At 40.0% G+C, this 24,090-nt stretch overlaps 3 protein-coding genes across 6 annotated transcripts; 1 reads left to right on the forward strand and 2 right to left on the reverse strand.

Moving 5' to 3' along the window:
• The first annotated feature begins 1,686 nt into the window (after positions 1 to 1,686).
• Positions 1,687 to 5,930, forward strand: LOC147219232 (patched domain-containing protein 3-like). The gene is made up of 4 exons (XM_086173132.1): positions 1,687 to 1,926; positions 2,757 to 2,878; positions 3,005 to 3,150; positions 4,411 to 5,930. The coding sequence occupies exons 1-4, from the start codon at positions 1,687 to 1,689 to the stop codon at positions 5,928 to 5,930; spliced, it is 2,028 nt and encodes a 675-aa protein (XP_086029258.1).
• A 699-nt stretch (positions 5,931 to 6,629) lies between these two features.
• Positions 6,630 to 15,154, reverse strand: LOC147219233 (ATP-dependent zinc metalloprotease YME1L1-like). The gene is made up of 18 exons (XM_086173187.1): positions 14,989 to 15,154; positions 14,398 to 14,532; positions 14,127 to 14,310; positions 13,373 to 13,465; positions 13,061 to 13,170; positions 12,691 to 12,841; positions 12,476 to 12,559; positions 12,042 to 12,215; positions 11,422 to 11,574; positions 11,204 to 11,336; positions 10,895 to 10,957; positions 10,631 to 10,743; positions 10,271 to 10,426; positions 9,562 to 9,713; positions 9,366 to 9,492; positions 9,015 to 9,088; positions 8,622 to 8,708; positions 6,630 to 8,527 (listed from the first exon to the last, which is right to left on the reverse strand). The coding sequence occupies exons 1-18, from the start codon at positions 15,019 to 15,021 to the stop codon at positions 8,384 to 8,386; spliced, it is 2,166 nt and encodes a 721-aa protein (XP_086029313.1). The 5' UTR covers positions 15,022 to 15,154; the 3' UTR covers positions 6,630 to 8,383.
• Positions 15,155 to 15,326: 172 nt separating this feature from the next.
• On the reverse strand, positions 15,327 to 23,371 carry LOC147219234 (acyl-CoA-binding domain-containing protein 5A-like). 4 transcript variants are annotated; one of them, XM_086172290.1, is made up of 14 exons: positions 23,273 to 23,371; positions 22,932 to 23,069; positions 22,199 to 22,322; positions 21,443 to 21,515; positions 20,669 to 20,810; positions 20,542 to 20,574; positions 19,731 to 19,922; positions 19,063 to 19,269; positions 18,836 to 18,930; positions 18,322 to 18,478; positions 17,292 to 17,482; positions 16,840 to 16,890; positions 16,620 to 16,735; positions 15,327 to 16,134 (listed from the first exon to the last, which is right to left on the reverse strand). In XM_086172290.1, exons 2-14 carry the CDS (start codon positions 23,011 to 23,013, stop codon positions 16,122 to 16,124), a joined length of 1,476 nt encoding a protein of 491 aa, XP_086028416.1. In that variant the 5' UTR covers positions 23,014 to 23,069; positions 23,273 to 23,371; the 3' UTR covers positions 15,327 to 16,121. The 4 variants fall into 4 exon arrangements, with proteins under 4 accessions (XP_086028416.1, XP_086028417.1, XP_086028418.1 ...); XM_086172291.1 differs by lacking the exon at positions 20,542 to 20,574; XM_086172292.1 differs by lacking the exon at positions 16,840 to 16,890.
• Between the last annotated feature and the right edge of the window lie 719 nt (positions 23,372 to 24,090).

Raw genomic sequence — 24,090 nt, forward strand, 5'->3', positions numbered from 1 at the left:
AGCAACGGAGAGTGCGGAAAAGAGGTGAAGAGACGGGTCCAAGCAGGTTGGAATGGGTGGAGAAAAGTGTCAGGGGTACTATGTGATAGAAGACTATCGGCCAGAATAAAAGGAAAGGTGTACAAGACAGTGGTGAGACCAGCGATGATGTATGGACTAGAAACTGTTACAATGACCAAAAGACAGCAGGCAGAACTAGAGGTTGCAGAGATGAAGATGTTGAGGTTCTCTTTGGGAGTGACCAGGATGGATAGGATCAGGAATGAATCTATCAGAGGGACGGCACATGTTCGATGTTTTGGAGAGAAGGTCAGAGAAGCCAGACTGAGATGGTTCGGTCATGTACAGAGAAGAGATAGTGAATATATTGGTAGACGGATGCTGGAATTGGAGCTGCCAGGCAAGAGGTCTCGAGGAAGACCAAAGAGAAGATTTATGGACGTAGTGAGAGAGGATATGAAAGTAGCTGGTGTGAGAGAGGAAGATACAGAGAATAGGGTTAGATGGAGAAAGTTGACTCGCTGTGGCGACCCCTAACGGGAAAAGCCGAAAGAAGAAGAAGAAGATTAACATAAAATAAAATAAAATAATAAATTACCTTTTAAGAATAAGAATAAGAATAACTTTATTTATACCCGAAGAAATCGTTGTGCCAGAGTTTCAAGTAAAATATAACAATAATAAGTAATAGAAGGGAATTGTATAAACAGTAAAAAAAAGGAGGGAGTATAAGAAATTCAAATAAAACTATATGAAGTGTCAAAGTCAAGGCTATAAAGTGTTTTAAGGTCTTAAGTACAAAGATTTGAAGATTCCCTGCGGCTGAAGGACGAGGACTTAAAAATAATTAAAAGTCTGAATTAAAAAGTCTTTTGTGCCCTAAAGTTCAATGCAAATTACACTCCTTAGTCCTTCGTTTCATATCCTTTTTGTTTTTGCTTCTTTTTTTTCAGACCTTAGTAGTTCAAGCATTCCATCGTTACACAAATTTTGACATTTTCATTAATCTGTTTTAAATAAAGGTATTTTCTATAAATCTATTGAGATATTCATTAAAAGCTGAAAAACCTGAAAACCGTTGATGACCAGAATTTTATTCTGGACTGAAATAGAACTACAGATATCACTTTTAGAGCCAATCTTGGAATCTATTATTGCTTAAAGAAAAAAAAAAAGAGTATAATCTGTCCCCAAACATTCATTGCTTAGTCGCATTAAAATATGTACAATTAAGTTCATCGCATGGCTTTTCTGAATTAATCCCAGAAATGACAGAAAAATAAAAAGTGGGTTGGGGTCTTATCGTGGGAATGTTCTTGTCAGGAAAAACCTCTGAATGCTTTCATCAAAGATCCCTCTCATGCACTATAATATGTCTTTGTCCTGTGACTTTCCTGAACCACACGGATCTTGAAAAGGCCTAAACATTGATGGTTCCCCAACCATGAAAAAGGAATCACCTGAGAGTTCAGCAACAGGATGGTATTGAGCAGAATCGCTGAGCCATAATACACCTTTGACTTCTCAATAGGCTCTTTGATTGAGAAAGTCTTTTCTGCCATTATTCACTACAAGGTTTTTTCACCCCTGTAATTATGCAAATCAGCTGATGGAGACTCTGTAGCAATAAATACCATCCTGAAAATCCAGACAGAAGGTGAAGCTTGTGCGTTTTTCAAGGTAACCATGGCAAGATGCTACACCAACTGCGTCGAAAGACGTCTGTGCCTTTGTTTTGAGATGCTGGGCGCTTTTATCGGTTCTCATCCCTGGTGGTTCCTGATCGCACCCCTCGTCCTCTCAGCTGGATTCGGGAGCGGATTCTATTTTCTCACCGACCGACTGTCCAACGACATCGAGAAGCATTTTACACCCGCCAATGGGCGAGCAAAGGCGGAAAGGAAATACATTCAAGAGACTTTTCCGGCAAATGAGTCCATGTTTTCAAGTTTGAGGTTGAGCACCGATGGAATATATGCAACTTTCATAGCTTCCAGTGATGGGAATGTTTTGACAGAGGAGTCAGTGCAGGAAATGCTTCATTTGGACTTTAAAATCCGGGCGATGGCAGTGCACCTGGACACGCACACTTATACATATGCAAATGTTTGTGCGCAAGTGATGGGATCCTGCATCTCCAACGACATCCTAGATATTATTAAATACAAAGCTAAGAATATAGCATATGTCAATCTGACTTTTCCCTGGTATCACTGGGATCTCAAGAACTATCCTTTACATCTAAGTTTGGGGAGTGTGTCCGTGAACGCAGGGAGCTCCGTCGTCAAAAGTGCCGGAGCCATTCAGCTTCGCTACTATTTGAAGCAGGACTCGAAAAGAGAAACAGACCTGTGGTTGGAAAACTTTATAAAACTGCTGTCAAATGAATCTTCCCGTTCTTTTCAGGTAATCTTTAACGGGCAGTCACCCAAGTAACCGCACTCAAAGTTCACATGTAAAAAGTGAACATTTTAATTGAAAAATAAGACCTTTTTTTTATAAGAACTAAAATATTTAACTCAAAAAAGAGCTGTACCGATCCGACCAAAAATGTATATTAGTCAAACATTTGGGGGACAAAAATAAACATCTACAAAAGTGATTGTTCAGTATTAATTTTCTTTCTTCTTTTAACATATCATTCAAAAATAAACAGATTAAATAAAAAATGTTACTTCAACTCCTTGTGTTATTGCTATCACCAGTTTATTTTCTCTTGTGAGTGGTATTTGTTAAATGTGCGCTCTTCTCTTTAGGTGACCTACTCCACCTCCATGTCAATGCAGTGGGAGTTTGATAAATCTCCAGCCTCGGTCATCCATCTGTTCTCCATCACTTACGCCATCACCATCATATTTTCAATTCTATCATGCTGGAGGTCAGTACAACATCAGCTGAAAATTGTTTTGGACTTTTTCCAGTGGGGTAAAGTGACTTTGGACAAGATATCGTGAAAAATGTTGTTAACAAACAAGCGGTTTCCTCTGAAATCTAACGCCTGCAGGCTGGACTGCGTGAGGACGAAGGTGTGGGTGGCGTCCTGTGGGGTTCTTTCCACGGGCCTGGCCGTCCTCAGTAGTTTCGGCTTGCTGTTCTTACTGGGTCAACCTTTCGTGGCCACCGCCGCCTCGTGCCCTTTCATGATATTAGGTAGGTTCAGTCCCGTGTCCACATCTCCGAGGGCCCGGTTAATGTCTGTCGGTAGACAACACTTAGATAACAGATGTTTCCATACATGATCATAAATCCAGGATAACAATTGACTCAAAATTGTATTATGCAGATTTTATTTTTTCAAATAACGTGCTTCAGAATAAAATATCACGTTAGTTATTATAGGTGTGTGTGATGAGATCGGAGGCCGTGACGTCGGGGGCCGTGCATGAGGTTACATGACGTCATTTTATCACCCACAAAATTGAACCTGTCATTGTGATGCTGTAAAAGCTCAAAATCTGCACAGTTGACTTATGTCAAAAGAAACATAAGCTAAGCTAAGCTACGCTAAGATAAGATAAGATAAGATAAGATGGACTTTTTTGATCCCAAAGAGGCCATTACAGGGTTGAAAAGAGTGCAAATAGCAATAATATACAAGAATATAAAAATAGAGTATATAGATACAAATGGACAAGTCTGTTTCCAGTATAAGTAGTAGAAAAAAAGATATAAAAAATAAAAAAATAAAAAAATGCCTCCAACTTTCCAGTAGGAGATGTGGGTTGCAAAAATGAAATGATCATGAGTAAGGTGTCCTGGAGAATGTTTAAGATAAATATAAATATTGCATGTATAAGACTGGTAGAGATGGAGGTAGTGCAAAATAAGGTTGAAGGTTGTGGGGAAGTGCAAAAAAAAGTTGATGGATGTTTGTGAGCAGCATCGGCGCTCTGCTGCATGCAGCAAAAGTGTTTATGTGCTTGTCGTATTGAACAGTCTGACAGCTGATGGGATGAAGGATCATTTAATGAAGAATTAAGCAAGTGATAAAATAAATGCGCAGTCAGAGAAAACTAAAAAATAAAGGAGTGAAATAAAATTAATACATTCAAAACAATTCAAATGCCACCTGCAATACAACAGTCTATTACAAATGAAGCTAAAAAAACAAATTGAATTTTTTTAAAAAGTGGGTTTACTTTTAAAGATTCAACAAAAAAGGTTTTGTAGATGTTTGATTAAAAAAAAAAAAAAGCATTTTGCTTTTAGTTTTTAAAACAATTTTTAACAAGTTTTTTTTTCTCTCCAAAATTTTTGTCTGGTTACTCATTTGGTTTGAAAGTTGCATAAACATGTAAATAAGCCCTTGTTTTTCCTGTTCTCCTTCTACCAAGAAAAAGGGTTTCTTTTTTATATTGCATGCACTCATTTGATCACTTTGATTAAATCTCCCTGACTTACTCTGTCAAGGTATTGGCCTGGACGACATGTTCATCATGATCTCCTGCTGGCAGAGGACCCGTGTCCAGGACGGCGTTCCTGAGCGTCTGGCAGAAACCTTCAGGTCTTCCGCCACCTCTATCTCCATCACCACCCTGACCGACGCATTGGCTCTCTTCCTCGGCCTCGGTTCGCCCTTCAGCTCCGTCCGGTCCTTCTGTCTCTACGCCGGGGTCTCGGTTTGCTTCTGCTTCCTGTACAGCGTTACCTTCCTGGGGGCTTGCATGGCCCTGAATGGCCAGAGGGAAGCAGGGAACAAGCACTGGTTCACCTGCGCCGAAATCCCAGAGGACAACCCCCCTGCAGGCTCCCACCCCCTCAGGCTGTGCTGTATCGGAGGGAGCTTCGATCAAATCACGGGCAGGGAGGAAAGCGAGCCGGTGGGACGATTCTTCGAGCAGTTCTACGGACCGTTTCTGACACACAAATTCATTAAACCGTGTGTTTGTGTCATCTATGCTGCTTATCTGTCCATTAGCATTTACGGTTGTTTTAACTTAAAGGAGGGACTGGATATCAGGAATCTGGCTTTGGATGAAACGTACCTCCAGAAATACTACAGCGGTAAAAGGCAGCACTTTTCCGAGTACGGCTACAGCGTGATGGCGGCGGTGAGGACTCCCTTCCCCTACTGGGATCAAAAGGAGCTGCAGCATCTCCATTCATGTATCTCTGATTTTGAACACCTGAATTATGTCAATAGCTCTTTCGGTTGGTTTGCATCTTTTCAGCAGTATTTAAAGAAAAGAAACGCTAGCGCGGCATCTCAGGAGACCTTTCAAACCCACCTGAGTAGCTTCTTGCAGGGGAACCCTGAATTCCGCCAAGATGTCAACCTGACCGAAGACAATCGGATACAAGCTTCTCGCTTTTTCATCCAGACCCTACACAAAACACCAATGAAGGACATGTTGATTGGACTCAGGCGGACGGCAAATGAGTGTCCGATCGACCTGCTGGTCTATCACCCAACATTCATCTACTTTGACCAGTACACCGTCGTCAAGGGCGACACCATCCAAACCGTCCTGGTGGCAGCGGCGGTGATGCTTGTTGTGTCGCTGGTCCTAATCCCTGGGCCGCTCTGCTCCGCGTGGGTGGCGTTCGCCGTCTGCTCGGTCATCACGGGCGTGACGGGGTTCATGTCCTTGTGGGACGTCAACCTGGATTCCATTTCCATGATCAACCTGGTCATGTGCATCGGTTTCTCCGTGGATTTCTCCGCACACGTCACTTATTCTTTCGTGGCCAGTTCAAGGAGGGATGCCAATGAGAGCGCCAGAGAGGCCTTGGCCCACTTAGGGTATCCAATCGTGCAGGGAGCATTATCTACACTTTCGGGGGTGGCGGTGCTGTCTATGTCGGGGAGTTACCTGTTCAGGACATTTTTTAAGATTGTCTCCATGGTGATCATATTTGGGCTGCTCCATGGCTTGATGTTTCTTCCAGTGTTTTTGGCCCTGTTTGGGAGATTCTGGAGGGAGAATTGAGAGTGAATATAAACGAACACACATTTTCTTTTTAAGAATTAACAAGTTACCTGTGACAATTCTTTTTTCTGTGTGCACAGTAAGGGAATAGATATCAATCTATCATTAGTAAACATGGTATCCTTTGAAACTTGTTGCCTATTTTGGTCAAAACTGATTAAATACAGACTTCAAAAACTGCTTAATACTTCATTGTCCATCTTTTGATTCAGGCATTAAGCAGCTGCTCTATCGAGTCATAGGATTTCAAAATGAGATAAATAGAAAAGTCAAATGTGTTTAAAGGAGCATATCGAAGTTCTTAAAATGTGTATCAAATGGAGATCCAAGTGAAATCATAGGCTGACACCCGTGGTGCAAAATAGCAGGATGCCAGTGTCTAGCGGAGAAAACCAAGGACATTTGGGTTGAAATATACAAATCAAGGAAATCAAAAGGAAGGAGAAACAAAAATACATACAAAACATCCTGCCCTTGCATTCCTTCAGTCCTGTTTCTCTCCTTTCCTCTGAACAATCATCCAGCAACAGAAAAAGAACACCATCAGTCAGCCATTACCTTGAACTGACAGCTGATTTCTTCTACCCGTCCAGATCTATTTTTCTTTATCGCTTCTGCCACGTCCAACATGTCACTAGTTTCGTTTACTCATTTTTATTTTTTGTCTTTCGAAAACAAGAACAAACACATAACATCAAATATAGTTTTCTTTTTAATTTTTTTTCAGCTTCACGTTTTTTATCCACCGTCGCCATCACATTGTTGAGACTTTCAGCCAAAAATAAGAGCTCAGACCGGCAGGTGCCTTTAGGTTATACTTTACATCTATACATTGTGATCCCATTACATCCTGCACTTATATACAGCTGACCATGAGTAGGGCGTTATTAAACTTAACAATACTCGTGTCAAACTGAAGCAAAAAACAAACAAAACAAAACCAATAAAATCAAAGGGTAACACTTGCATGACTACTTTTCCTCAACTCAGTGTGACTTCTGAGCCTGGGCTTTCACCTGGATGCTTTAGCATCGCGTCAGTGATGTTTTGGTTTTGAGTGCAAAAAAAAAAAAAAAAAAAAAAAAAATACAGAGGACAAACATCTACCTTTCAGCTCAGAATGGGAAATTAATATCTCATAAGGTGTGGAGCACAAGACTTTAAGAAAAACACTTAGCAGCTTGAACTGGAATTATAGATGGTTTGGATTACATTAAAAAAGAAATGACCTGTCATCTGTTTTTAATTTGAGTTTTCTGATTTCAAACATTTAAAATAAATAAGGCAAACATGACACCATTAAAATCCTATAGATTGCACTGCTCTATTGCTATATACACTTGGAGGCAGGTCAGAAATAGGAGCTGAGATTTAGGGCAACTCGTGCTGTAAATGTTACATTCTGTAAGAGATCCCAGCATATTTGGACTGATTGTGACCACTTTTGCTTATGATTAACAATAAAAGGAACCTTGTCCAGCTGATTTATGTATGTACATTCATGTATGTTATTTCTTCTGAACAACTGTGCAAGTGCCCTGAGCGACATCTACAGCAGCAGGCTTTACATGTTACGAGGTGATGACCTGGTTCGGTGTTGGGGGGAGTGGGCGACGAATCGGATCTTTCACACGGCAAAGTTGTTAAGCATGACGGGGAAAACTTAATCTCACAAGTCGACATGAATTTCTCACACATCCTTTCACAGCAGTCACTTATCTCAAGACAGAACTAGCTGTTCTGAGTAAGGATCACATTGCAGCTGGGCAGTATATAAATACTCACATTTTAGGACAGCAATATGGATTTTTTCCAATATTAAGTACTGTGATACATAATTCAATGATAGCCAGTTGATATAATTTTCATTTGTTCATGCCATACAAAATTAATTTCAGCCAACTTTATAAATCAAAAAGAAATAGTACCTGTCGTCTACAGATGATAAATGACCAGAAATATTGGAGAAATCGCCTAAAGATACACATTCTATCTGAAATAAGCCCAAAAAACCCAGCAAGATACCTGTAAGCTGTAACAGGATGACCAGGAAATTGTAAGAAAACTAAGTATGATTTTTTTTTTTTTTTTTTTTTTTCAAATGACTAAACTCCTATAGTTAAAGGTCAAATCAGTGATGTTCCATTCATAATCTTTCACCAATCATTTAGTTAAGACTAAAACTAAACTACTGGGGATAAGCTTAATACAACTTGTCTGTCTGATGCTCCATATATAGGCAGACATTGTGTTCTATATTTACTATTGGGAAAAAAATTGTATCCAGACATAGAAATTTGATTCCTCCCCCACATCACCCAGCATCGCCTCAATGAGCATTTAATCAGACTGTTGGTAAATCCAGGCAATGACCACTAACTGTTCTTTCAGGAACCCCTGAGCTCTTGAAGTCCGTCCCCTTCCCTGTTAACCCTTGACTGCTCCTGGTCTCCTCATCTGGTCTCGAGGTTCTTCCCCTCCAGGACCAGCTGAATCTCTTTGGCGTCCAATGTCTCATACATGAGAAGTGCATCTGCCAGGCTCTTGTGCTCCTTGGCGTGAGACTTCAGGAGGGCTTTTGCACGTTCGTACGAATCCTGAGGACCAAAGGAGAAACATTTATTTTAAATAAGTGTGTTGCTACCTTATGAAAAAGAATTTTCAAGGTGTCCTTGAGTGGCAAAAACAGACCTTTAATAGAATTCTGACTTCTTGTTCCACAGCTGCTTGTGTCTCTGGGCTCTGCGCTGTCATGTCATTATAAGTCATAACACCCAACTGAGAAAGAGGCAAAGAAATGCTCCATGAATATTCCTCATATGCTACGACAATTGAGAGTTAAGCGTGTTGTGTGAGCGAATTTCAAAAGGGTTTGTACATTTTTATAGTAAGAATTTATTTATTGCACTTAACAAATGGCGTGGAAAAAAAGTTACATTTTGACCTATACCAATCCGTGTGGCAAAATTTTTTATATAATGTCCAGATTTCACATCTGTGCACAACAAGCAAGTGACAGAAAAGTCTGAAACGGAGATGATTTCGTCATGAAGTAAAATAGATGAAAATAGCAAATCACCTTACCTTTTCACACATTCCATATCTGGTCACCATCATTTTAGCGATCTTAGTGGCACTGTCAAAGTCACTTGACGCTCCTGGAGGAGGAAAAATTACAAGTCAACAAAACCATCCAGTGAGTCATGTAGATATTTTAGGAACCGAACTTAAAATTCTGCCAACACTCACAAAAAAAAAAAAAAAATCATTAAAATACCTTTGTACTGATTATCTGGTGCAGTGTGATTCTGACCCTTACGCAAATAATGAATGAACTGTCTCTTTGATATCAGTAATCCAATTCAGCAAAGTGCTGGCAGAATTAAACCAAGATAAGACAACTATAATAGCCTCGCTTAACACGAACTTGCTCACCCGTTGTGATGTATTCGTGGCCAAATATTATCTCCTCTGCCACACGGCCCCCCATACTAACATCCATCTGAGCCAGTAACTGGGATCGAGTTTCGCTCCAGCGATCGTTCTCCGGCAGCATGGATACCTAGCAAAGATGAGAGGCTTAATGATAAATTGTTGCATTCGAATGTGAGCTATTGAATTTGTCCCTTACGTGTCCCAGACTGGGGCCCCGGGGCATGATGGTGGCTTTGTTGATCGGCATGGCGTCTTTGGTGTAGAAGGCTACAATTGCATGGCCCGATTCATGGTAAGCTGTGATCTGCTTGTTCTTCTGGTCAATTTCAGCACTCCTCCTCTCAGGACCTGGAGGGAAAAATAAGGCGGTGGAAGAAAAAAGGTTTATAGAGAAAGAATGAGGCTAGAGTTAAAAAAACATGATACTAACAAAGAGGACCGGTCTCGGATACATTTCATATGGAGCTTGAATGTTTTATTTAGATGTAGGTTCTGTGTAGAATACTGTAAGAAGGTCGCAGAAATAAGGAAAAAGATATACCTAAATATGTGACCTAGTAGGAATATATGAATACAAGTAGAAGGAAATAATGAATAAAAAATTTAAGACAGTTTGTTTTAGCTGCACAATTTGCAGGCAGTGGTAGCGGATGAGTGAGGACTGCGCAAGGCTGGAGGCGCCAAGAAATTGCATTTGCTACGGAAAATAAAATGAAATAAAAAGTTGTTTATTATAAATCACAGAAACCCACCACTAATTATACCAATACTGGTATCAATTGTGTGTCACGGTTCAAACTGGGGTAGTTTGGGCTAGAAATGGAATATAAATAAAGATCAGAGAGACAAAGCAAAACATAAAAAGTTGAGAAATAACGTTTCTTTCAAATGATATCATAACTGACCCATGAGGATTTTGTCTTTAGCAAACTCCAGCTCAATCATGGTGACCATGTCTTTGCCATCCACGGCTGCCTTCAGGGCAGCCTGGTTTACCAGGTTTTCCAGGTCAGCGCCGGAGAAGCCCACGGTGCCCCGGGCAATAATTTTGGCCTCAATAGCTAGGGAGAAAGAAAAACAGCAAGTTCTTGTTATAGAAACCACCCGTCTAGTGCTTTAACTGGGTTAACATTCAAGAGAAAACAATAGCAGGCATTCTTAAATGATGCCACCTTTAAAATCTACACCCTAAAGACACAACGTTTAATGAAAAATGCACTTGCAGATACTGTGACAAACGCAGGATTATCGAAAGCTTCTTTCACCTGGATCCACCTTAATCTTCTTTAGGTACCAGTTGAGGATCTCTGTGCGTCCTCTGACATCTGGTTTGGGGACGGTTACCTGCATGTCAAATCGCCCGGGCCGGATAAGGGCGCTGAAGAGGGGAAAGACAAGCAGCTACGTCAATATTATCAGCATGTTGTGTTCGCCACAATCATTTTTTTATGGCTGGTGAGGGAGGCTAGGCCATGTTCAAAATGTAAGCTGAGACATTTTCAGCTGATAAAACACAAAGGTGAACATACTTATCCAACGCCTCGGGGAAGTTGGTCGCTCCAATGATGATCACGCCTTCATTTGGTTTGAACCTACAATATTACAGCAACCATCCAAATCAGTACGAGAGAAGAGATTATAATGCGTTCTACATGATCCTACGTCACAAACAATTAGCTCATCTGAAAGTATCTAGTTGGTTATTTTTCATTCTTACTTCCTGTGACACTGCTTTTTGGCAAAACCCCTACCATTTAGGATGTATTATCAGACAAGGCATGCCCTAATATGAATTAAAATAGTTTTGTAACATGTGCTCATATACAGTTGAAGCTTACCCATCCATCTCAGCCAGTAGTTGGTTGATGGTTTGTCTGGAATAAGGGTGCATAGGAGACTCGATCCTTTTTCCACCCACACTGTCCAGCTCATCAATAAAGATCACGCACGGTGCGTTTGCTTTTGCCTCCCCTAGTAAAAAGAGGTAGTAGGTAGAAAGAACCTTTAGCAAACCTTTATCGGGAAATTAAAGAAAAATACAAAGTTGGAAACATACTGAAAAGGTTCCTGATGCGACTGGCTCCCACTCCCACAAACATCTCATCAAACTCAGAGCCTGAGGCATAGTAGAAGGGTACGTCTGCCTCACCGGCCACTGCTCGGGCCAGCAGAGTCTTACCGGTCCCTGGAGGGCCTACCAGTAGGACACCTAGAGTGTAGTCATGTGAAAGAGGAAAAGAGTGATACAAAAATTACCCAGATTTACATTTATGAACAACACGGCATATATACCACATTCAACCATCAAAACTCTGTAAATGACACTGCGGCAATTTGCTCAGAGGATATCTGTTAAGTTTTCTGTTGACAGGAAAGATGTAGGATTGGCACTTGGCTCACGCTTCACACCCATTGTTTGGGAAACAATAGAATTAATCTAGAGGACCGGAAATTCAAAGATACATGCTCCATGGTGGGAAAAATTCCACACAAAACAATGTACTTCCAAAGCAGAAAAAAAAAAGATTTCATAAGAGGGGATTCATTCAAGTGATAAGACCTAACTTATTAATGTGAAGTACTTCAAAAATAACCAAAAGTCACACAAAAAATGTAGAGCCTGAAACTGGCATGATAGGTCACTTGTCAAATATCCCTAGAATGAAAGAGTCTCACCTTTTGGAAGCTTTCCTCCCAAAGCTGTGAATTTCTGGGGATTTTTTAGGAACTCCACCACTTCCTGCAGCTCGTTCTTAGCTTCCTCAACCCCCTTGACGTGCTCAAATGTCACATTTTTCATCTGGACAGGATCCACCGCTGAGTCCAGGCCTGATGTTGTTCGGAACCGCACTGTGCAAAACGGTTAGATTAAAGTTCGAAATCTCACTGAGCAATGATGTTGATCAACATCAATCTGAATTTTAGATGGGAAACAAGATATTATTCTTCATAGTTTACTAGTAGCTTTGAAGTTAAATTGAACCTGCACAGATAAGCTTATAGCAATAACTACTATAATCAGTAGGTAAAATTAGTTTTGCTATTATTAAAGGTATTTCAGACACCAACAAATAGACAAGCAGGTAGGGGGAAAAAAATGGAGCCTTTACCCGATATGAAGGGGGTCTTTGAAATACCGTAGAGGCCAACAAGAAGCAACACCAACAGGAAGAGGCGAGTTCTTCTTAGAGAGTCTGTACAAAGAAAAAGAGAAACACAATATTTTAAACATCTGAGTGCTAATGGGAATGATGATGGCCTCAGTTTGTGGGTGCTTTCACTGTTTAAAAACCGGGGGAAACAAGATTTAGGTAGGGTGGCCTGCCTTGTGTGCGTTGAGTCAAGGCTTGGGCTTTCAGAAAACCCTCAGCGAAGCCCTTCTTAAAGGCATCCTGTTGCCCCTCGGGTATGTTCTTGCTCTTTGACAGGCTGTCCAAAGTCTCGAGATCAACCCCCTTGTCACGTGTCAAGATACCCTGCAGGGTAGAGTCGACACTTATCGAGAGTTCTAACAGAGCCAGATAGTCTCTTCACTTCTAATACATATTTAAACATAAAGCAACAAGAGCGAAACATACTGGAAAGAAAAAGCCATTTCTGGTACAAATCTTCGGGAAACATGTCAGTGGAAACATGGCAGCACTTACTGATAAGCGTGCACTTTCTAAAGTTAAATAAAACAATCAAGATTTTACCTTCATAAAAGACGGTGTGAAGCCTTCTGATTCGACAGGGCGCTCGAAGGCTGACTGCAGTCTTCTGGATTTGCTCCTTAAAGTTTTAAATCCTCTATGCTGGACCCATGCTGGAACACAATGAATACATCATCATATCATGTTGAGCTAAATTTAGATCAGTGACAAGTAGCGACTACAATTGGTAGCATACATTTGTACCCCTTTTCAGTGGCAAACAGCATTATTTCATAATTTTTGGCAATAATTATAATAATCACAAGTTAGAATAACATTATAATCCACTTGGCGATACTTGTGATTCACAGCTACCTGAAGAGTATTGCATCTCCGTGCAGACAGACTGAATGGGTGAGAACTGCTGCCTTGAGTAAAATGGGGCTGTTAAGAAACCATGTGTGAATCCTGGAAATGAAGGAAAGCTGTGTTGATCATAACATCATAACAATTTTACACACTGTTAACACCTTTGAGAAAATGTATTTATCAAGTTACTGCAATTAAACATTTAACTAATCTGAGTAAACCGGCAACAGTGAGTAGATTAAGAGTTGATAAATAATAAAAGATTAATGCACCAAATAATTCTGATAATTTAATGGTTATTTTGCATGGGAGATATATTCACACAACATGACTCAGATGTAGGTGCAATGGAAACTTTTACTTCAGTGTAAATAAAAAGGAGATCATTTGCTGTGGTCTTGCTCTTCAACAACAAAAAAATGACTAATATTTCAATCCCACTTTTCTAGAGACAAACAGACAGAAAAACAGACAGAAAAGGTATTCATCAGTTAATCCTTGTGACTCCTTCTCTATTCAAAGGTCTAATGGAATAAAAAGTGCAAAAAATTGTGATCCACAAGATTAACTGATGGCGAAAAATGATTCAATTATCAATAAAACTTATCACATGAGGTTGGATTTCCTCCACTTCCAACTAGTACTCTCCACATGCACACGAATAGTACATGGTAGCACCAAGTATCACTGAAATTACAACAATATTAAACTTGAGGAAAAAACAGCCATAAAAGAAAATAGATGCGGGGTACATTCTTACCATGTTTGTTGAGAAAAAAGGAATGGGTAGAAAGGTGGGAGGTACTCCAGACTGTCTGACCACTCACATCGGATGGAAGCGACACCTCCTGTGAACTGAGGCACGGTAGCATGCTGTTCACCAGCACATTCAGCTGCTGTGCTCCCAAATCCGACAAGCCAAGCTCCCGAAGGTTCAACAAAGTCTGCAGACATGCGTACATTTTATCGGGAAATGTGTGTTTCACATATCTCAAATGAAATAATGAATGCAAATAATGAATTCAATATACCTCTGGATGGTGCAGTTGAGAGTCTGATACATGTTCTTTGGCTATTCTTGATTTGCAGGCAGCAGTGCTGCTGCTCCCGACTGAGTTCTTCAGAGAGTGGACGACATTGAGGAGGTGACTCAGGGGCACAGTCACCTGTGAGCATATGTAAATAAACAATGAGACGCCAACAAGGAGACGATGACAAGTGACGATCATCATTCTATTTTAATGGAGCACAGTTGCAACCCGCATACCATTCAGTGCTGTGGAAAAATGCAGATGTATATCCGTTTAAAAACGAGCCAACGACTGTTAGCTACCTGCCCGTAGTCAAACATTGACGCAGTTTCCCATCTGACAGCTACTGAAACACTTGCGGTTTATACGGTTCTCTGAGCGGTCACTATATTTGCTTCATCTACATAATAAATAAGAATCAAAAAAGACATTTTTTACATAATATTATCAAACCAAAACGAAAGGCCGATAAAGATACGAAGTAACGTGAAAGCTAGCTGCTAGCAGGCACTAATGTAAAAAAAAAAAGACTGGGAGCGAGACAACAACAACGCTAATGTTAGCTTGACCTAACGTTGCTATTTTTCCTACCTGTGGCTGGACTGTCGTTGACAAGGAAAACATGTTTAGCCTTCTTGAGAAAAAAGGCGACTATCCAGCTATATGATTTGTCCCAAAAGGTACAGACCCCGTTTCTGTCACTTTAACTTTCTGTGACAGTCATAGCAATTCCAACAAGCGCAAACAAAGCGGACGTGACGTAATCACCCTTATACTTGGCGGGTGGTTGACAGCCAGATAAGTGTGAATTACTGCCACCTACTGGCCTGAAGGAGTTTGGACATTTCAATTAGCTGGGAATATAAATTTTGCTAGCATTAATACAAGTAACCCTTTTTTTGACAAAAACATGAATTCGAACAAAGGAGCAAGTTTTCACAAGAACGTTTTTATTGCATGTAATAACATTGCAATTGCTTTATCTACTGATGGTCTATGATTGTATTTTTGGAAGCACATCCTGAAGCATCTATGAAACCCTTACCATGCAGCTGACAATAAAGAGCATAAATATATAAATATTGTATGGACTGTTTAAGTTATTCATTATTGCACATAAGATATAAAAGTACTTAACAGAGCATCTATAACAGCATTTGTGACTCATAATGTCCAGAAAGTCCAAAAAATCTATCAACCCTTTTTTCAATAATTCAATAATTATTTTTCTGATAATATAAAAACCTAATATCTTAAGTCCTTAACCGTATTTGATTGAAGAATGATTTAAATGATCAGATAAACAGTTGAATGTACTGGTAATTCACTGCAAAAGAACACACTGGATTAATGATCATGATTTAAAGCTAACAGATATAGGCCAGTCATAGACTCTTAAAATCAAAGTTTTATATCAAATCTATCTATTTTTTTGGAAATCATTATATTGATCACAAATGAGAAAAAAAGAATAGCACTTCCTGCTGAATTTACAGTGACTAAATGAATGCATCACAAAAACACACAAACCTTGGATTTGCAAAGGGCCTATAGAATTTCCTTAGAGTCAAATTGCTACACAGTATTGCTTTTCTCTCCGTCCCCTTTCAGTTTCTGCCTTTATGCTTCATCTGTGGTCTTTTGTCTGAGAAAGTCAAAAGAAAGCCTGTCTTTTCCCACAGAAATCACATACTTTGATTGACGCTGGTGATTCTTAAATCATTTCAAGTAATTTTCCTGTGGGGGAAGGAGTAAAAAAAGAATTAGAAGTCTGTCTTGCACAGTGCAGAGCAAATCTTTATACAGTAAGGACACGCACACAAATATCTTCATGTCTGAATATAGATAGTCAAGGTGTGGAAACTTCAGTGTTCTTTATATGTGTAGTCTAACTGGAACACATATAGACTGAACATTGCAGTTTTCAAAACCTCACTTTCATAACTCAGACGTGGATCAATGTTTATTACAAATTTTACAACTAACTACGTTGCCTTGCTAATTTACTTGATAGTTCTTAAATTGCACGAAAATATTGCAAGGCACCTTTAATATTTCATAAGAAATGTCTAAAGGATGGCTAAAAAGTAAGGCTTATAAATGAAATCAAGTGACAAGTGATGAACTAAAACCAATACAAAATTACAAAAATAATTTGTGTTGTGTATCTATTACGTAATTTTCCACACATGTAGGATACTGTAATATTCATTAATTCTCACCGTCTCTTTCGCTGCAAATAAAGCTGGACAAGCCAATGTGCAATTAGAGGCCACAGTGCGGTCAGTACCACTGTGAAGGGAGACTGCTCAAAAGGCCACCAAGACGGTCTCAGACACTGTAAAATACAGAAGATATCCAAGTGAGCGTTTTGCTCGGAGTCGATCAAAACCTTATTTTGAATCCTGGGATGCAAACGATGAGAAGGATTTTCACAGTGACCTTTCGTGTGACCGGAAGAACGTCAACCTCACTTGGTGTAGATGATCTTGACTAAAAAAGGGAAAATGGAAATTATGACGATGAAATGAGATGGACTGTATTGATCCCAGGATTGGGAAATTGAGAAATTGATTTCAAGTGCTACTTGACATATCCATTTAGAAAATTAAGGAAGTACATTTTTTAAATGGTAAAAAAATTAAAAGATATCAGACTTGGCTTCAAAAGGTCTGAGTCTCAAGCTTTGGCCTTGTTCCTTGTTCAATCACTTCTTATTGTTTATTCAGTTTGTGCAAATTCATCAGGTACTCCTCATGCTTTACCTCACTTTTATGTAATTGCTGCTGATTTTTGCAAAAGTCGCACTCCAGTCACAGCTCGACCTTGCAGTAAAACTGCGGTGTGAGTAAAATGTGTGTAATGAGCGTACTTCATCACAAAGGCTCTCTCACCTGTGACACTGTGAGCTCCTCCAGATTGTGCAGCCTGCTCAGCACGTCCGCCATGTCGTGCTGCAGCCTCAGCAGCACAGAGCCTATCCGTTCCTCCACATTGCCCCCGGAAGCACCGCGGTGAGTGTTTTGTGACACGGGGCGGCAAGCGCCGTCTGCATGAACACACACGCCCTTCGGTGGCTGCGACCCTGGAACGGGGACAAGACGACAAAGTGCCTATTAAGCCCAGTCATGCAAAATAATAGTGACCAAAGCAAGCAAAAAAAAAAAACATCAGATATTATGGCGTTATTCAATTTGCGATTGAAAAAAAATAAATGGATAGTTTAATTAGTTGAATTAGCATTTTTTACAACGGTCATTCAACTCTATACCAGTGACAGCAGTCATTCAACTCTTCTCCTCCAATTCTACACATTGTTAACGACCTAACCTGAAGTTAGTTCTAGTAATTGGTGTGCTAAGGTCGTAAGTTAAGACATTTCATCTCAATCAATTTCAGCTGTGTGTTCAAAGAGGACTTTGGCTGGACTCAAGGTTGAAAAGTTTGGACTCAGATGGTGTTAGCTAGTAGCGTGCTATAGCCATGGCTTCACACTAGCCAACTTGGCTTTGGTTGGCGTTAGCTGTGTATAAACAGGCTGCTGAGATTAGCTAAGAAACATACCATTTCTGCAGCTTTATAACATGTGACATTTCTCTCTAATACTTTTATATACATACTGTGATGTATTTCACTTAAATCAATATTGTCACTATAGTTTAAATTTCAGTGATTTTGTTGTGTTTGTACAGTTCAGCACAAGTGTCCCGACCTGACTGTTTTCACATGGTTCTGTACTTCACCTCTGTAAATCTTCTCAGTTCAGCGGCTTTTAATAATGAAATCTAGAGTTCCTTCCAATGTTGATAGTTAAAATACCATAAAGCCTCTTTTGGACACTATAAAATATCCAGTGCATTCTTGTGTATGTGTAGGGGGTTTAACAGCATTTGGTCAAAGGGGGCATTATATTCTCACTCCTACCTCTTATTGAGAATGCGCTGTTGTGATGAGCTGAGCCACTCCGTTCTCTACGAAAGAAATCTTCGTCGCCGTTCAAAGTGGTCGTGCTTTCAAACCACAGATCCTTCTGTCTGACGGCAGGAACTCCCGGGGACTGGACTTTTGACGTGGAAAGAGCCTTGTGAAGGAAAGCGACCATTGTAAGTGGTCATTGATAGAACAGAACACTTTCAATTCATTATGAATATTGTTGCTTGTTGGACATTTTTGCGTCAAGATGAGAAGAACGACATCAACCACATAAAAGCAAGTAAAATATTATCAAAATTACACTACTCAAGTGCAGCACCATCCTGGGTTGTTGGCGTGCAGCAACAAAGGAAGGTTAGCATTGTGCTGTTAGCATTAAAAACAAACATATCTACCCTGCACAAATCACGAACATAAAATGTTATTCTCATTTATTTTGTTATGTTTTTTTTATCTAACGGGAAATTCGGAACTTTGGCGACTAGTCTTTAAATGGACTTCACACCTCCTCCATCGCTAGATGCTCCATTGAGTCACAGAACTCCTCGTTTTCCGAGTCTGTGGAACGAAAGTTCTTCTCTGGAGCATCGTCTTTGTGATCTGAATGGTGCAAGATGCAAGAATTCGAAAAAGCGCTGATAAGAAAAACGATGTACGATTTCGATTGCTCTATATTGGAAATATTTCTAGATATGTAGACAAGTCAGATGTGTACTTTGGGCTTGGTCTTACCACCCCTGTGTCCGTTAAAGTGCATGTACAAGTGGCCTGGCTCGATGGAACAGGCGAGTTCCTCTTCCTCCACCTCACTGTTGAGCGAGCTGTGTGTCCCGTTGGTGAAGGATGAAACGCTGGGCTCCAGGCTGGTGCCGGACCCCCATGTATCGGACCTCCACCTCTTGTTACCGGCCCTGAGCAGCCTCGGGTCAGGGTTCCACTCTGAGCCCATGTGAGGGGAAAGGAAGAGAGATGGAGATCGATCAATGAAAATGATAACAGTACACTATGTGTGTTGAGCGGCCACATCTATCGCTCTGCGAAAATAATTTGACACTCGGCAGAAAACATTCACCATACATAGAAATTATGCAGCTCTTTCATTCATTCTTTTTTGCAACTTACATTTTTTTATGTTTTTTTTCCCCTTTGTGCTGTTTTACGGGTAATTTCTAGTAATTCAAATAAACATTTTTCAATTATTGTTCAATTAAATAACAATTATTATCCAAATAAAGTCATTTGTGTAGAAACGCTGACAAATACTTGAGACTACCTTATAATTTGAACTACGAATGAATCTTTCCTTTTGTGTTTAAATTGTGCTCAGAAGCTAAAAAAAGCTCCTGTCTTTGTGTCGCTCTTCTACATGGCTAAAAAAAGGCTACGTCTACTGATGATACCTCGTTCATGTTCTTTGCCTTCATCTTCTGAAGCGTCCTCTTCATCATCATTCTTCTCCTCCTCCTCGCTCGTCTCCTCTTTGGTTAAGCTACTTTCTTTGCTTTCCACTGCCTCTTCGCTACTGACACTCACTTCATGCATACTGTCTTTTTCACGAGGGTTTTGAATGTCATCCCACAGATCCCCATAGCCTGAACAACCACGGACACACCTGGAATTAACTCTTGATCTACTTGGATGATGTGCAACTATCTACTAAAAGCAATGACAAATAGACGTGCTCCCACGCACACACACATACATACAAAAACACACCTACACACAACACACACTTGTCTGAGGGGAAATTTGCGATGCACCAATAACAGTACACTAAGCCAACACACCAGCACACTGTATCTCTGAGGAGCCTTTTTTACGACACATGCAAGACCAATTACTGCAAGAACGATCAGTCTCCGAATTCTTGACAATTCCCCTGCTGTGGTTGAATTACAGCTGAGGAGGATGCCTTTTGCAGTCAAGCGAGGGGTCATTAGCACCAAATCAACCTGCCTGGAAATTTTTGGGCCCGTGAATGTAGGGCTGGGTCACATGGAAAAAATGGACTGATTGTTTGTCAGTTTCCATCAATATGATTGGGAATGGAAAATCATTCGTCAAATACTTTCGAAGAAATATCAATGATAGTGACAATAATAAAATAACTCGATCTGTTTGGAAGCTGTCCATTAGAATTAATTCATTGTCCAGCTCTACATGAGCAGCAGTCTAACAGCTCTAAATCTACTGCAAACACCGAACACTTGCCTTCCATTGTTGGTTCCCTACTAACCAGTTCATCTAGAGCCAAAACAAAGTAAGAAAGACAAGGAGTATTTCAAGGAGACGAAAAGTTACATATCCAATTAAAAGAGAATTTTCCGATGCCGGATACCTGCTTGTTGTGCAAAAGGCCTGGTGAAAGGTCTCCTGTCCTCCTTGGCCTCCTCCACATCTTCATCTACCTCAGTGTAGAAGTTGCCCAGCTTCTGCACCAGGTCAGACACTTCATCCGAGATGGGGATCGTCTCCAGAATCTGACGCCGCGCAAAGATTATGATGCTGATTTGAAAATGCACACAGAATACTGGAGCAGTTTAAAAATTGTCACGGTCCAATCACTCGAGGACGTAGATTTGAACATTTAATGGAAAGTGAGGAGGAAATAATGATCTGGTCAGGGATTTAGCATTGACAAATCTTGTAGTCTTAACTACACTCGGGATTTTATTTCCATTTCGACACTTTTGATAAAATATCAAAAATGTTCATAGACGTCAAAATTGCATCGCTAACTGAAGGCCTGATCTTTTGTGATCTGCGTCCTCATTTTTCTCCATGTCTGCCTCTGATACTTGCGTTCTTTGAGGTAAAAAGTTACTTTAAATATACCGTATATCAAAAGATACTGTCATTGTCTAAAATAAGAGAAACGGCAGTAAGCTGAATACTAGCTGTGAAACAGAGCTCTGGAGACTCTGAAGTGGTCAGTAAGCGATTAAACATGATCCTGCCTCCGCACAAACATGTATAATAAATCTAAGTAAGGTATATTTACTGTACACACTTTGCCAGGATGACAAAGCATTCATTGTTCAGAGTTCCAAGTTTATTCACTGTTTATTATTCCGGTTGCTGCTGCTTTAGTTGTGCCCTGAAAAGGATTTACCAGCTGGATGTCTTCAACATAATTCTTCATGGCTTCCTCCTTCGTCATATTTCCCAAAGAGTTCCATGCATCCCTGGCAACACAAAGTCGCGCAAAAACAATGGGCACTGAAAACCGTGGATATGAAAATGTGTGGTTTGACTGTTGCATTAATCATTTGTCTGTTTTCTGTTTTCTGTTTACTGACGAATTATGGCCTGTTTGTACCTCCAAGAAAGTGCTGTATAATGTGGATATTAATGCCTCTGCTGAGATGGTTATGTGTCTCAGCATTATAATGTAAAAACAGCTATACTGACTTGAAAAGGAGGGGGTTGTGTACCAAAGGTTGAAACCAGAATGTTTCATTGTAAACAAAGGGTATAGAGACTCTGTTCAGGGGCAATTTATGACAACTCACAGATATCAAACCAATTTTGAAAACAAACAAACAAGAACAAGAGATAATCCCAAACCCAATACTCAATGGTAACAAAACCTCCAGGTTTTTAAACTGGCTGACAGTCTTTTTAACAAACATATGAAAAGCACAACTATATCACACAACCCACATTCAAAACCATATCAGTGCAAACATGTACACAGACACTGATAACAGCACCTCCATAAAAGGCTTATTTTGGCTGCTAAAAATCAGCTGACTCATACATAGGATCCGGCTCTGGATTTCTGTGGTTCTCCATAAAAGTATATTTTTGTCAGCACTCGGGGTCAAATGAGAGATTGAGACTCCTGTACTCAGAGATGGGCTCTTACCATTTTGCTTTTCCATGTGAGTCCCAGAACCCAATTGGTCTGGGGATGTTGCAGGGTCCCTTGGTGGCCTGTTGGTAATAACCATAGAACATCAGCATCATGTCATCAGACAGCTGGAAAGGGCCTGAAATGAAGAACAGAGGGCAGGTTCAGCTATTACTGTCTGTTATACTTACACAGCGCTGCTCACAGGCTCATCAAAACCCTGCTGGTACACTGACATTTAAAAATCCTCATGAAATAAACCAACACAGCGAGAAGCTGTGAGGTGAAAACCCTTTGGCATAAGAATTAAATATTTATGTCATTACATTTCCACATGAGGGATCTAATATATTCCCTAATATAATCTTTAATGCTAAAATTGCTGCAATTCACTCTCAAAAAAAAAATCTGTTTTTTACCTGGAATAAAATATCCTAATAACACAACACACAGTTTTGGCTTATTGTCAAATGATCTCATAGTGATATTCACAATGCATTTTTTTTCTTTTTTAAACACATTTTGTCAAATTAATTTACTCCCCCCCCCAAAAAAAATGGGAGGATAAATTGTATTCACAAATTAGTATAACTTAAGAAACAGTTGATACCTGTCCTTGTATCAGTCTATTTCATAGTGATTGCTTTTAAAAGCTCCATGTAGATCAGTCACAAGCCAATTTTTCCCACAACAAACACCAGTAAAAATCCAAACACCTCAAATCAGCTTAACTTTCATAGCAACGTACCTTCAGCAGGCAAATTCCACATTACTTTAACAGCAGCGGCAAATTTCTCCAGCAGGTTGTATTCTTCCTCCTCCTGCGCCATGCCGAGTGCCAACGAGGATGACTTGAAGGACTTTTCACCTTTTGAACATGAAGCAGCTGATGGGAGAAAAAAAAGGGAATCAAGGTCATCCATATAATATCACTCATCACTACATCTCTTGCCTTATGCACAGTTTATGTTAAACCAGCAAGGTATGGTGCGTTTGCATACAGTGCACTCACTGCAGCTTTATCGCTTAAATGGGGTTGCCCTCTGCAAAACATGCTGCTGGCTATTTCTTATTTTACGAATCACTCACCATATAAAGTTCGCCGGTGCGAGTATCATTTCTTTGGCTCGGTGTGGGTCTACAAAATGCCGTAAAAATCTCGACGCCGGCCAAAAGGATGAGCCGAACAGTCGGCGATTGATACCGAGATGACATGGGAAGTGTAGTTTCTATGAAGGAAATGCAAGGATGTGTTGTTATGAGATCAACCGGGATCAGCGCCTTCTCCTTCAAGTCCCACAAAGCCCCGTAAAGGGGATTTAAACCGCAATGGATTGTGGGAGTAGTAGTTTATTGTTATAAATTGCATTTGCCCGTGGGACAAAAAGTGGCACACTGAGGCGCATAAAAAGACTTCACGTAGCTCCAATTATGATCCTATTAACTCCCAGTTTTATAAGGCGAAAATATATGTACCCAAAGGTACATTGGAGGTAGAAAACTATATAAAATTTTAAGAGGTACAATAAATTATATAGTTCATGTATTCTATCTCGCTTCAGATTTGCTCATTTTTAAAACTGACTATTTCCAAATTGACCCAGCACATTTCTATGATTTTTAGAACAACCCAGTGAATTCGGTAAGAGAAAAAGAGCGGGGTGAAAAAAAAAAAAGTCTACCGGAAAACCAAAGTTGTATGATGTTGATTCTGATGATGATGATGATGATTATTATTATTATTATTATTATTATTATTATTATTATTATTATAGACCACGATTCAGTAAAACCTGATTGGTGCTTCCGTGCTCTTCCTGATCTTTCAGCCAATCACAGATGTCCATGGATGACGTAGTTGTGATTTGTGACGGGCTGTCGTGAATCGGAGATTAGCGGCCCCACAA

Source organism: Fistularia commersonii, chromosome 25 (assembly GCF_037954325.1).
Source record: "Fistularia commersonii isolate RoL2024-O1a breed Wild chromosome 25, RoL_Fcom_v1.0, whole genome shotgun sequence".
In the NCBI taxonomy this organism is placed as follows: Eukaryota; Metazoa; Chordata; class Actinopteri; order Syngnathiformes; family Fistulariidae; genus Fistularia; species Fistularia commersonii.